The 13290-nt window shown below is 37.4% G+C and overlaps 2 protein-coding genes across 3 annotated transcripts in view; both read right to left on the bottom strand.

Annotated features, from left to right (window-relative positions):
* Positions 1-137: 137 nt before the first annotated feature.
* LOC122091971 (pentatricopeptide repeat-containing protein At2g31400, chloroplastic-like) lies at positions 138-2624 on the bottom strand. The gene has a single exon (XM_042662240.1). The coding sequence runs from the start codon at positions 2124-2126 to the stop codon at positions 153-155; it is 1974 nt and encodes a 657-aa protein (XP_042518174.1). The 5' UTR covers positions 2127-2624; the 3' UTR covers positions 138-152.
* Positions 2625-5577: 2953 nt separating this feature from the next.
* LOC122091970 (nodal modulator 3) overlaps positions 5578-13290 on the bottom strand; it is a 36437-nt gene continuing 28724 nt past the window's right edge. The window contains exons 21-28 of one of the 2 annotated variants that reach the window (XM_042662239.1): positions 12948-13196; positions 11405-11635; positions 10484-10575; positions 8199-8427; positions 6248-6604; positions 6048-6121; positions 5808-5935; positions 5578-5655 (exon numbers count right to left, since the gene is read on the bottom strand). In XM_042662239.1, the coding sequence (XP_042518173.1) occupies positions 5836-5935; positions 6048-6121; positions 6248-6604; positions 8199-8427; positions 10484-10575; positions 11405-11635; positions 12948-13196 (1332 nt within the window). In that variant the 3' untranslated portion in view covers positions 5578-5655; positions 5808-5835. Of the gene's footprint in view, positions 5936-6047; positions 6122-6247; positions 6605-8198; positions 8428-10483; positions 10576-11404; positions 11636-12947; positions 13197-13290 lie in introns of both variants that reach the window. The other variant, XM_042662238.1, reaches the window with a different exon arrangement.

The following is a 13290-nucleotide window of genomic DNA, read 5'->3' as shown; positions in this document are numbered from 1 at the left end:
TTTTTTTTTTTTTTTTTTTTTTTTTTTTTTTGGGGTGGGGGGGAGAGGTTGTGGATTGGGGACACTCAAACTTCTTCAAATGAGTCCATGATGTTGACACCCGCATGCAACAGAAATATGAGAGTGGGGTGATAGTTAAACCTTTAAATGCGTTAAGAATTATGATGTACCAAAAGCTGCAAAAGTTTGCTAAGAAAGGTGTACCTGCAAGCATTTAAAATGGCAGAGAAGGTGACAACATTTGGCTTTATTTCCAGTTCATGCATCTTATGAAAAAGACCCAGGATGCATAAAATCTCCTGAGACTTCCTATTTGAATCTTCCTTCGAAGAATGATGCGCTTTATCAGCTGCTAGCTGCCCAAAAATCTTTATAACCTGGTTATTCTCTTCTAAATGTCCCACGCTGCTTTCAGTGGTGTCCTTTATATCCAGGTATGTTAAAGACTCGGTATGTGTCCCATTAGTTCCATCAGTTGCATATTCCTCAAACGGTGCAATTGCTGACCGACCAAAGGCATCAATGATGGAATTATAAGTTACAACATTAGGCCGGATCCCTTCTCTTGTCATCTCATCAAGCAGGGACACAGCGGACTCCACCAGTCCATTCTTACACAAAGCATCGATCAATGCACTGTACAAAACAACATCAGCCTTCAAGCCTGCCTGCTTAAACTCTCTGAAAAATTCCATTGCCTCTTTGTACAGACCACCCTTGGAATATGCATCAATCAAGGTAGAGTAGGTCAAGACATTAGGAGAAATGCATTCAGCTTTCATCTCTTTGAACAATTTTTTAAGTTCATCATATTTCCCCAGTTTCCCATATCCCCCCAGAAACGCATTGTAAGTAACAGCATCTTTTTTAATCCCAGAGGTTTCCATCTCCTTACAGACAGCCAGAGCTTCCTCAAATCTACCAAGCTTTGCATAAATGGAAAGCAATGTATTGTATGAAACTCTATCCAAACCAATGCCAAGGAGCTTCATCTTGTTAAATAGATTCAGTGCTTCATCTAATCTTCCAGCTTTGGCATAGCCATCAATCACAGTGCTGTAAGTCACAACAGTAGGCAACACATTCTTCTCGGACATCTCCGACATTACCTCATAAGCCAAATCCATCTGCCCACCTTTGCAAACTGCATCCAATAGTGTATTATATGTAAAAATATCCCGATCAATTCCCCTGTAAGCCATCTCAGTGAACATGTTCGTAGCCTCCCGCCACAAACCGCCTCGACTACAAACAGCAAGAAGGGAATTAAAGGTGATGCGGTCAGGTTGCACCCCTTTGGTCACCATCTCATCGAATATCTTTACAGCCTGATTAAATTCTACACCTCCTTTCCCACAAGCATCAATCACAGCATTATAGGTCACTAAGTTAGGCTTCAGACCACATTCCTTCATCGACTCGAAAACCTTTATGGCCTCCTCACAAAACCCACTGCGGCCATAAGCACTAATCAAAGCCGAAAATGCATAAACTGTATTACCATAGCCATCTATGTTGGCTGTATCGAACACTCTCTTGGCAAGATCAACCCGCCCCAACCTACCAAGAATACTGATCATTGCACTAGCCAGTTTACCCTGCTCGTTCCGCTTCCGCTCTCTCCGCACAGCGAACTCGAAGCACCGAATCGCCATAGAGCACTCACCACGATTTCCGAGCTCCCGTAGCAAGAAGGCGTAGTCTTCTGAACCAAAGAGCTTGGTTTCGAAGCTCAGGAGGACAGATTCGAGGGCGTTGTCATCCCCAGCAAAGCGGATAGCTTGTTGCAGAGCTTCCTCGGCTACGGAGGAGTGCCGGCTGCCCATGGCGGTCTTGGGGCGGCCAAAGTGCATCTTGGAAACGAAACGAGTAGAACGGCGGCCACGGAAATCAGGGCCAAGTTCGGATGTTGAAGGAGGGAGAGGAGAGAGGGATGGGAAACTAGGGTCACGAGAAAGGGTCGACGAATTACCTTGTTTCGCTCCATTTCGAGTCGAGGGAGCAGAAGCGCCGAGAGAGACCTTGTTGGAGCTCCAGCGGGGGTGGTTTTGATGGTGATTGTGAGGATGATTTTGGTAGGGTTTGCTCGAAGTGAGAGAGCAGTGCGGAGGAGTGGAAGACGCCATTCAATATGGACTTTAGCAGAGAAACTGAAGAAATAGAGAGAAGAAAGATATAATTAAGGAAACTGTGATAGAAATATCTTTCTCTCTATTTCTCCCTTAATTATGGAGATTTTGGGTATCAAGACCCCATCAAGATGGAATTTAACGGAGAAACTGAAGAAATTGAGAGAAGAAAGATATAATTTAGGATACTATAGAAATAGTATCTTTCTCTCGGTTTCTTCCTTGGTATTTTGGCAATCATCCATCTACAACTATTATTGTGGTATCAATCACGAAAAGGTAATAGAAGAAAGAAGAAGACGCCATAGAGGTTTTGGAAGCTTGGAAGATCCAGCTCAAACCCTCCGAAACTTCCCAAACTGGATTTTCTGCAATATTATCCTGATGACATCACAGAATTCCACCATCTAAGAACCAACAAATCTTGTTATCACGCTATCTGCGATCTAGCCGAACCCTCGTTATTACCTCCTCTCGTGAATCTTGAGCAATCGACAAGGAGAAAAGAATGATTCCTCACACATGAGATCCCACCGTTTAAAGAATATCCGGATCACAAGTCAAAAATTTTTCTGTTTTTTTAATTATTATTATATAGAAATCAATCAATCAAATGAGGAAATCGCATATAAGGGGAAAGTCTCAAAAAAAAAAACAGAAGGTAAAATCATAAAAAAATCCAATGTATTGATATTTTAAGAGACAAAGCCAATTGCAAAATAAATAAATAAAATAAAATAAAAGACAAAGCCAAGCTGCCAAGGATTTTAAAGAACCAATCCCAAAAACCTTTGTCCATATTGGTATTAGCTGAAAGCCTGACCATGATTCAAGTATCGGGACCATATTGGTTGTATACTTGTATTCTATTGGGATTGACTAAGATTGATATCTGATTCTTAACTAATCAAGATTGATTATTCATATCGTTTTACAGGTAAAATAGGAAAAACAAATGTATTTTTAAAAAAAACCTAAGGGCAAAATCGACTGATACTCGTTGATCTTTATCCCCTAAATCCTTGGCTGAGATTGAAATGATATCGTTATAAAAGATTTATTTATCCATGTGTATGATACCTCTTTTTATAATATTTATAAGAAAAAAAAAAAGTCTACAAGGTAGTATTGACCTTATGTCCAAACAGAGTCAGGGTGAAATGACCACCTAACCTTTTAAAAAAAGGAAAAATTCCACCTCTATTGATGCTTTTAGTAATACTCCCATTGGCTTTTGTGCATGTGTAATGCCACCCTTCTTTTTAGGAACATTCTTCTAATATTTATTTACTAATAATCCTTCTTTAAAAAAAATCAATTTTTGAAGTGATTTGTCTTAAATATTCTATCAAAAAAATTTATTTGTATTAAGGCCCTCTTTAATATCATTTTTCTTTTTTATGTTTACCTATTAAACAAAAATCATTAATGAAAGTTATTTTTTTATCAAAACATAAAAATGGTTTGGTAACTATTTGACAAAAATGGTATTTTGAAGTAATGGGTGAAGACATTCTTCCTTATAACTCTCTTTCTCCACTTTGGACCGAAGAAGAAGGGGGCAAAGGGTTTGGATTTTTAATTACAAAACAAATGACTACTTTCCCCCCTCCATATTGGGATTTTAAGTATGTGCTCATTAAAGTTTAACGTAAAAATAATTGAAAATCAATTTTAGCCAAAACACATAAATGACTCTTGATCTATTTTTGATTTTTGTGTTTTATCAATTTTTTATTTTAAATAGAAACAAGTTCCATAAATGATACCAAATGTGGTCAAAACCATTTTTATGAATAAAAATAAAAAAGAAAAATGATACCAAAATGTACCTAAATATCATAAATAAATGGTTTTTTTGTGAGGTGGGGTGTGGTGGGAGAATAAAAACTTGAAAATGATCTTGTATCTTATGTTTTGTATTCTTCTAACAATCTCTTATCTCCTCTTGTACCCAAGAAAAAAATCTCGCCTTTTTTTATTTATTTTTTTGTAAATTTCTCTAATCTCCTTTATGATACATAATGCATGGCCTTTTAAATATGGTCTTTTTTTCTTTTATTGGTAAAATTGTCTTGTCTTCTTTATGGTACATACTGCATGGCCTTTTGCTATTTGCTTTTTCAGCAGTTGTTAAAGTTCTTGTCTTTTCACTAATTTAACAAAAAAAAAAAAAAAAAAGAAAGATTGCCAGACCCTTTTAGCATTTGCAATCTCAAATTGGTGCAATGAAATCTTCACTTTCCACAAATGTCCTTATCGACAAGGAGGATATATTTTTGTCATCATTCAATTGTTCTTAAATAGAAATTTACTATTTCTTTGAGGTGAATTTTATTTTCAGGCATGATAAAGGAATCCAATTTTGAAGTGACCTTAATAGACTCTTGGGTCAGGTCATTGTTATACTCACATTCTCTATTGACGAAGTTGATATTATCCCTCCTATGGCACCGTGTTTGTGCTCGAAATGCAAAATTTCGACAAAAATTGCTTCCTGGTAGTATAGTCTACCACTCTATAGTCATAGATATAGGCCACAAGTGCCAAAAGCAAGGCTAAAAAATTAAATGCAGATCGACTAATCGACTAGGATGATTCGGTGTACTCTAAATTTGGGGGCCAATTTGAAAGCAATAAGCAGAGCACTATTCATGATGCAGAAGCACAAGTAAACGGAAAGAAGAGACGATCACTCAACCACAATGCATGGATTTATGTGACTGACAAGGTGCCTATGTCCACAGAGAGAAGAAAGTAAAGAATTGCTTACACATTCTCTTCCTCACGCCTTAGTGTTCACAAAGAATTCTCGTAACCCTAATAACACCAATAGCAATTATTTATGGGGAAACAAAAGAGAAATTTCTGGATCTCAAGAAGCAAGGAGCTTGAAGTTGACTAGCCAGCTGAGTTAGAAGGTAATTGGAATTCCAAGGAGAGATGGTATAGGGTAGGACAGTGAAGAGGTATGGGAAGAGGGAGCGGGGCCTGAATTTGCCACTTGGAAGCTTTGCAAATATGAACAGTAGCGTAAGGATGTGATTACTGCAATCCATTCATGTATGAATGAAACTACTTATCTTGATCGTCCATTGTTCTTTTGGTGTTGGTTGAAATCTCAAAACAGATAAAGCCAATGCAGATTTTGCATTTGTTCAGGTAAGTAGAACCTGCCAGGGCATACAGGAACAAAATTGCACTGTCGCATGAGACCAACACAATCCCCGTAAGTGGAAAGTAATGACTCTTCATGTACGATTTCGTGACATGTTCTTTTTCTTCCATAAATGCCCCTCTAAACATTCTTAATGGCAGCATGGAGAGGCATCTATGGAAACAAGAGGATAACTGTCGTCGTGACGAGCTGATCTGGGCTCACATCTTGTGTCTAAATAGGCATGGACAAAACATATTACAATTTACAAATGATAAAACCACTGCATCATAAAATAATTTGAAGGGAATTACATTTCCACAAGCTTTTTCACTTCTACATTTCTTTGCTAACTACATCAGTTGAGTTCTGGATAAAACAAAGGATGTTAGCTTCCGATTGCACACTCTCATCTGATCTACTGATGAGTTAACCCCCTCCCCAAAAATAAAATAAATAAATAAAAGCATATCTAGTCAGGGGTACAAAAATTTAAGTTGGGGGAAGAATGAGTAAAGCACCTGGAATTGATCACAACCCCAATGATCTTCAAAAAGTTCTCTTTCTCACTGCTGGCTTACGAAGTTCCTTCTTTCCATTTGATGTGGAAGAGGCAACCCCCAAGATTACCTGGGATAAATCCTTTAACCTGTAGGGAAAAGGAAACGAAAAGACTTTAACCAAAAATCCATCTTTAATGTTTCTTACAGCTGGCAAAGAAACAATACGTTTCAATTTTTCGTATTCAAACATCCAATCACCTGGGCATACTGATAAAAAGGGTAATCACGGACAACCCAACAACAAGAGGCAATACTGGTGCCACTGTCAATTCCTGTGCAACATGAGGAAATTCTGAGTTCATCAAATTGATCTAACATGGCCATCAACATCACATCCACAACCAATTATTTGTGCACAAATCCATGGAGGCATGTTTGTGAACCAAAGTGAGACGTACCTGTTTGTGATGATCCTCTTCTATTTTGAATCCTAGTGGACCAACATGGATTTGGGCTTGCTTTTCCAAGTCGACCTCAATAACTTCAGATTCGAATTTGTGGGTGGATGATGGAAGACTGGATCGAAGCTGGACAAGGTGCTTGCCCCTAGGCAAATCCTGCACCTGGAAGAAGTGGGACAGTGGCAGTGGGAAAACAGATTCAATCTTAGAAGGGTTGCTCGCTGACTTGACCTCAACCAAGATATGTGGTTGTAATTCCTTGAGACCGCTTCCTTCGACATGACCACTTAATATGGTCAACTCTAGATGTTCAAATACCACAAAATCAAGTCCCTTGATATCCTCAGCTCCCACCTACACAAGAGGGTAAAGTAAATTAAATATCATCATTGGCAAGCATGTGTGGGCACAACAGAACCACCAGGCATCCAAACATTCACAAGAACTGCCAATTGATAATGTTCTCGTGTGGTAACAACTAGATCTACTTAACGGAGAATCAGGCATACAAAAAGAGTAAGAAAATAAGGACAAACAGGAGATGTGAACAGAACCACCATTGGAGCAAAGGGAGCGAATCTTCTGGGCTTTACTTTGTTGTATCGTATTTTCCATCTTAGTATTTTCCATCTTATACAATTAAATGAGATGCTTTAAGGGTGTGGTATGTGAGTTTCAGTTTCTGGGCCCAACCCTCTCTTTCAGTCAGTCCCAAATCTCCCCTCCAAAGAACATCTTTTGAAGATTCAATATCAACATTTTCTCGTATATACATTCAAGAAAAAAACCAACATTTTAAGACCTTTAGTGTTGTAAAACACTAAACTGGCCCAACACCCAGGAGGATGGCCGTGTTTTGGGTCAATGCTGTTGGAAATTGGAAACCTATCTGACCCAAATTGATCAAGTGAGTACAAAAGGTTAGAGTTGATATTATATAAAAGGACCCTAGCCCTTGGATGCAGAATTTCAGCGAAGAGAAGATGGGCCTGTTGTTTTGGGTTTGGTTCACTTTAATATAATGTGTTCTGCGATTATACAATCTCTCTCCATGTATGTGTGGAACGTGTCGGCAGACCAGCCAGATCAAAATGAACTGATTTGAAGGTTCTCAGTTTTTATTATATATGTTTTTCCAACAGTCTCATAGAGAAAACCCACAGTAATCTGTGAACCTATAATTATATACATCAATTATTTTACTCCAATAACAAATGCTTATCTTTTATGATCATTTGGTACTCGGGTATGGAGATGGGTGGCTAGATTAGAAAGGCTAAAATTCAAAGCCCCAATAAGTGATGTGATCAACTCAAATGGTTCAGTCAATTATGCAACAAAGACCAATGCGCACTCAAATGATATGTTATAAAGGTAGAAAAGAAAGCTCTAGGATGAGGCGAGGCTATGAAGTACATGGATCAAGGCAGTGAAACTGAAACATGGTTAATGCCTCATCCTTTAATGGAATATATGGTCCTAGATCGAGTGGAAAAACTGAAAAGCAGAATGGGATTTCATGTTTAGGAGTTTGACCGGAATATGTTGAGTTAATAGATAAACTCCACATATTTCATTTTTTCTCTTCTAAAAAAAAAATCCAGTAATACATGATTTTTACCAAATATATTAAATATATATGAGGCACATAAAAAGAATTTGAGAAGCAGAATTAAAATCAAAATCTGTAAAATAATGAAACCAGAATGGTGGTTTACTTTTCTTCTGGGTAATCAATCAGTAACGTGAAGTTCTGCACAAAGCACCATCCGATTGTGCAATGGATCCAATGTTCAGAGTCATTTTTAGTTACTGGTATCTTTTGAGAAACTGGACGTAGTTCACAAAACTTCCCCAGTTGATGCTAAAATTTTAAAAGTCAAAGCTATAGCTACAAGGCTTCAAATTGGACAGAAGAAGAAGCAAGAAATGTTTTGTCAAAATTCACCTTAACAACAACAGACTCTGGAGATACACGCTCAATTCTTGTGCTCCCTAGGCTTTCCTTTTCCACCACTTTGATTTCGTAATTTGTATGAGGAAGAAGTCCTCTGAGCCTGTATCTTCCTGAAGAATCTGTCATTGTTTCCTCATAATATCCTTCTGATTCTGACCGGGCTTCAACAGAAACACCTTCCTTTGGCTGACCAGGTAACAGTGAGACTGTACCCATGGCACTGTGCAAAGATCACACCATTTTAGGGTTGCACAGAAATAAAATAGACATGGAAAGTGAATAAATAGTTCGTAAACAATTGTGGGAAATCTTTCCTTTTTTTGGACGGGGGGAGGGGAGAAGACAATTGTGGAAACAAAAAACCAATGTGTCACAGTAGATCACATTTATCCTCGGTGTCACTTTGCCAAGAACTAATTCTTAGGGAATGTGGCAGTCAGCAAACAGGGCCCCATTTAAAAAATGCATACAAAAAATTGACAGTGCGTGCTATTGTAGGGGGGTAAAAAGTAAAGAAATTAAAGGGATGTATGACAAACAAGAGGGTAAAACTCAACAACAGGAGACTATATGAAATTCTCCTCAACAATTACAAGCATGCTGATGCAGGTGTCAAACTCTGACACCGGCATAGGGTTTAAAACCCGGTAACCTCACAACTTCTATTAAAGACGACAACATAAATGAAAAAACATTATGCTTAAAATGAAAATTTATTATAAACTTATTTCTAAACAGAGATTTTTAAATAGGGTCCAAGCATCAGCTATGGACCGCAGGGGTGACATATAACTATATATAAAGCTGTTATGGAGGGAGGAGGAGGGGAGGGGGAGGGAGAGTTTATGACTTCATGTTTTGAAGTTCAAAGAGAGAACGAGCGAGATTCATGGGCATGGACATGGACATGGGTATGGGATACCTGTCCGACAAGCACCCAGCAATTGGACTAATGAAGAATAAACTCGAACCAGAAAATTCCAGTAGGAGGTTTACTTGGACAGCGGATGGAGAAAAGTTATACCCAAGGACTGAGAAATCAGAATGGTTTAAAAATCTGGTCGAGAGGCCTTTCCTGGTAATAGAATAAGTCCGCAGAATTAGAAGAAATTCTGATAACATAATAGAGATATGGAAAGTTCTGATGCTAGTAGGATAACCAAATAGCAGAACAAAAACTGATATGTGAACCAGTATTCTCAGGAAACAAAACCATGACTTCAGAGAACAGGTTCTCAGAATTGAACCAACTCAGCACACTAATTGGGGAGATACTAAAGTAGAACATAAGTAGAAACTTGAGTAAAAATAGGTTGCCACTAGTTAAAGAGAAAGGACAATCTGACCTGTAGTAAAAGAGTTAAAAAGGACAGGAATCCACCAAACCCACCCCCCCTTTAGAATCCACCAAGTTAACCTGAATCCACTCAGAAAAACAGAACTGAATCCACAGTATTTGAAGACAACATCAATAATATTACTCATAAATTCATGTATGAGGCCATAGGCCACTGCATCTACATATTAATTTCAAAAACTTACTTTTTAAAACTCCTAAACTGATTTAAATTCATACTACTACTTGGAATAGTTAAATCATACATGTATTTGACAATCTTACCCAAACTAGGACTCTAAAAAAATATAGACTTAGGATAAAATCTTGACTCAAATTTGTAATAATTCTAGGACTCGACTTAGCTGACTTTTAACCAAAAAAGGGACTCAAATGACCGTACAAATTTGAACTAAACTAATCCTACTCACTAATCTTGTATTCCTAACTCCAACACTTAAGTTTGACCCATTAAAGTGGCCCATTGCAATGAATATTAATGGGACCAAGGCGCAGCATGTCTAAAACACAACCCTTACTACATCATGGATACTCAGAGTCCATGTAACATCATGTTGATTAATTACTGCCCCCCCCCCCTTCTTTTATGTTTAACTATTACATATTCATCCATGCAATGGATGAGTACCCTCGTAAGGGGATTTTGGTAATGGGACATGATTTTTACAAAACTACCATCTCATGTAACTTGCGGTAAATAACCAGTGGACTGTTTAACATGTTATACCAATTATAATCATTTCAAATCTTACCTCCATGTACATGTAGAAAAATAGTTAAAGAAAATGTATGAAAATGTCTAGTGATGTGTATGTGTAAAAAATTAGATGAATTTTACGTATACAATATACTCTTAAATCTTAATGAATAATCTATAAAAACTACTGCAATTGAAGGATAATGGAGCCAATGGAGATACCTATAAGCGACACGGGTAGCCTGGAAAACTACCTCTTTGGACTCACCAGAACCAAGTTCTATTGCCTGTGCTGGAGGTGAGAAGGAATATTCCTACAAAAATACACGAAAGTAAGTTAAGTCATGGATCACCACTCACCAGTGTAGCAATACAGTAGACATTTAAGTTTAGCTTCAACCTTATATTTTCCAGGAAGATGTCTAAAACCCCATAAAAAATAATTGTACTGGTGGAGGGAGAAAAGAACCCTTGTCTAACTCTAAAATCCATCAACCAATAGAAAAAAACTAATCTATTCTATACTAGTTCTTAAGAACTTCAGCCACTATAATATTTAAATGATTAAATATCCATAAAAATAAAATTCAAGTAATATACTCTTAAGAAGTGTGTCCCTTAAACCTTCAAAATTCCTACATATTTCCAATTGTTAAAACATAACACATAGTACGTCTAAATCCTATATTTATAGTTCTTTTTAAGATATTTTAACCTTTTTCTCTAACTTTACTTTAAAATATTGATACAACACTGCTTCTTCAGAAATATTTTCCATCTGCCAAAGAAATTTGGTTGCTTCTAGACAAATAATATGAATTCACCTACGTAAAAACATAAGCATCAAGCAACTAACCCTCCAGGAGGGTTAGAATCCCAGAGGTGAAAGAAATTAAACAGATGCTTTATGCTATAGTCATTGTATGCATATCTACTGGTTCTGTGGACAGATCTGTAAGATGTCCATAGTTAAAGTTCTAAGAACTCACAATTAATTAGTCAAAACATTAATCTGAGAAAGTCAGGTTATAGCGACTTCAGGATCTAATGGCATCCCTTCACTAACATCTCGCAATGAATTGAAATCACAGCCCTTTTCCCTCACTGTAAAGTCTAACACGCAGAAATAGCTTAGTAGATTACCTTCAGCAGAGGACGCAGGTAGAAACTTCCAGGAAATAGGCTGTCAAAGAGGAAAAATCCACCAGCCTTGGTAACTGTATTATTCCTGTAACCATCTTCGCCACTCAATGATAACAGAACGGATGGAAATGGATCATTGGCTTTTTCAACAGAATATATCTGTACAGAAATTTGACTAAGCTTCTGACATGAAAAGGAAGTGGGTCCAAGTTGTTTCAAATGATATCCAGGCTGTATGATAAAGAACAATGTAAGAATAGATTCCATTAACAGCGGGCATAATAAAAGAACAATCTTCCTAGATCCTGCCTTTCTCAGGATTTCATATATGCAAGGGAAATTCAATCATGATTAAGCATGGGATTCAAAAGTCAAAACAGATGTTTCAATTAAACACAAACAACATGAAATCTGTAGCCCCCGATTTTTACAACTCAATGGAAAATATTAAGCAGTAGCATCATCAAAAAAGAAGAAATGAAGTAAAACAAAGAATCATCTCAAAGTTACGGCAAGAATCGCACTAGTAGAAGAAAGTGGAGTTACTGACTAGTGATCAACACCAGCACAACATTGGAACAGAAATACGCAGTTACTGGAGCACATCCAAGAGATTATCGTACCATATATGGCTAAAAGGAGAGGGATACAGTGTTCAGATCAGTCCTAGCCATCACTGATCTGATATATGGATTAGATCATCTGTTTTATCTTAATCCAAACCTACCACGGTCCAAGAACATAAATCAGATAACTCCAAGCAAGGGTATGAACTTCTCATAATATCATGACATGTAGAAGCTGATACTATTGCCGACCCCATTCAGTTGGGAAAAGGCTTAGTTGTTGTAGAAGCTGATACTATGCATCAGATCCATAAGATAAAAGGGGCAAAGGCGTGAAATATCATTTAACCAAAGAGAATTTATTCCAATTGCGTGTTAAGAAAATAAGTAATTTAGGAAGAGAACTATCCAACAAACATGCAGAAACAGGAATTGTATACAGAGACAGTAGACCATTCGATAGACAGCTAAGGTCCAGATGTGATAATCACAATATTCTGCAATGGGAAAGGTATCCTATTAGTCTATAATCATATGGTCTATAAAGATAGCTAGAAGGTGCCAATGGCTAATAAAACATACAATGGATCTGAATCTGCATCAAAATTGGCATTGCTACAGATTTTTCCCTACAGAAATTAATGAATAGACAAGGATTATAGAGAGAAATAAAGCACAATGACATGGGATTGAATATGGAGAAATTTTCATATAACAACAACATCATAACCTTTTCCAACTAAATAGGGTCGGCTACATGGATCCTTGCTATCCAATTAGCTCTATTCAAAGTCATGCCTGGTAGAAGACCTAGGCTAAGCATGTCAATCTGGAGAAATTTTCATACGAACATAAATTGCAGCTTCCAACCAAATAAAAGATGAGCTGTCAGGTACTAGACAGAATTGATGCATCAAAGAAGATATCACACAATATATAAATATATAATGATTAAAACACATTTAAATTCCCCAAACCTTTGAAGCCTCGACGTTGTAACTCGTATCATCATATAAAGGGCCTCCAATGAAGAAACCATCCATTCCTGTTGCAGTTTCCATTGCTAATTCACCTTTCTGTAGCGGAGCATTTTTGCTTTCTTCTGCAGCTAGAATTCTGACATTGACACCAGAAAGAGGTGGGGAAACTGATCCTTCAACATACAAACCCAGACGACCAAAAAAGGGAAGAACAGAAGATTGGCAATCATCGTTGCTCACTGCAACCTATCAAACAAAAACAGAAGATCCTGAGAAACAATTTTGCTGGAACAATTAGTGTATTTAATCCTTCTTTTGAACTACCATCCACAAAACCAAG

Source organism: Macadamia integrifolia, chromosome 10 (genome assembly GCF_013358625.1).
Source record: "Macadamia integrifolia cultivar HAES 741 chromosome 10, SCU_Mint_v3, whole genome shotgun sequence".
Taxonomy (NCBI): domain Eukaryota; kingdom Viridiplantae; phylum Streptophyta; class Magnoliopsida; order Proteales; family Proteaceae; genus Macadamia; species Macadamia integrifolia.
Note: the sequence above shows the minus strand (reverse complement) of the source record. Positions and strands in the feature narration are given on the sequence as shown.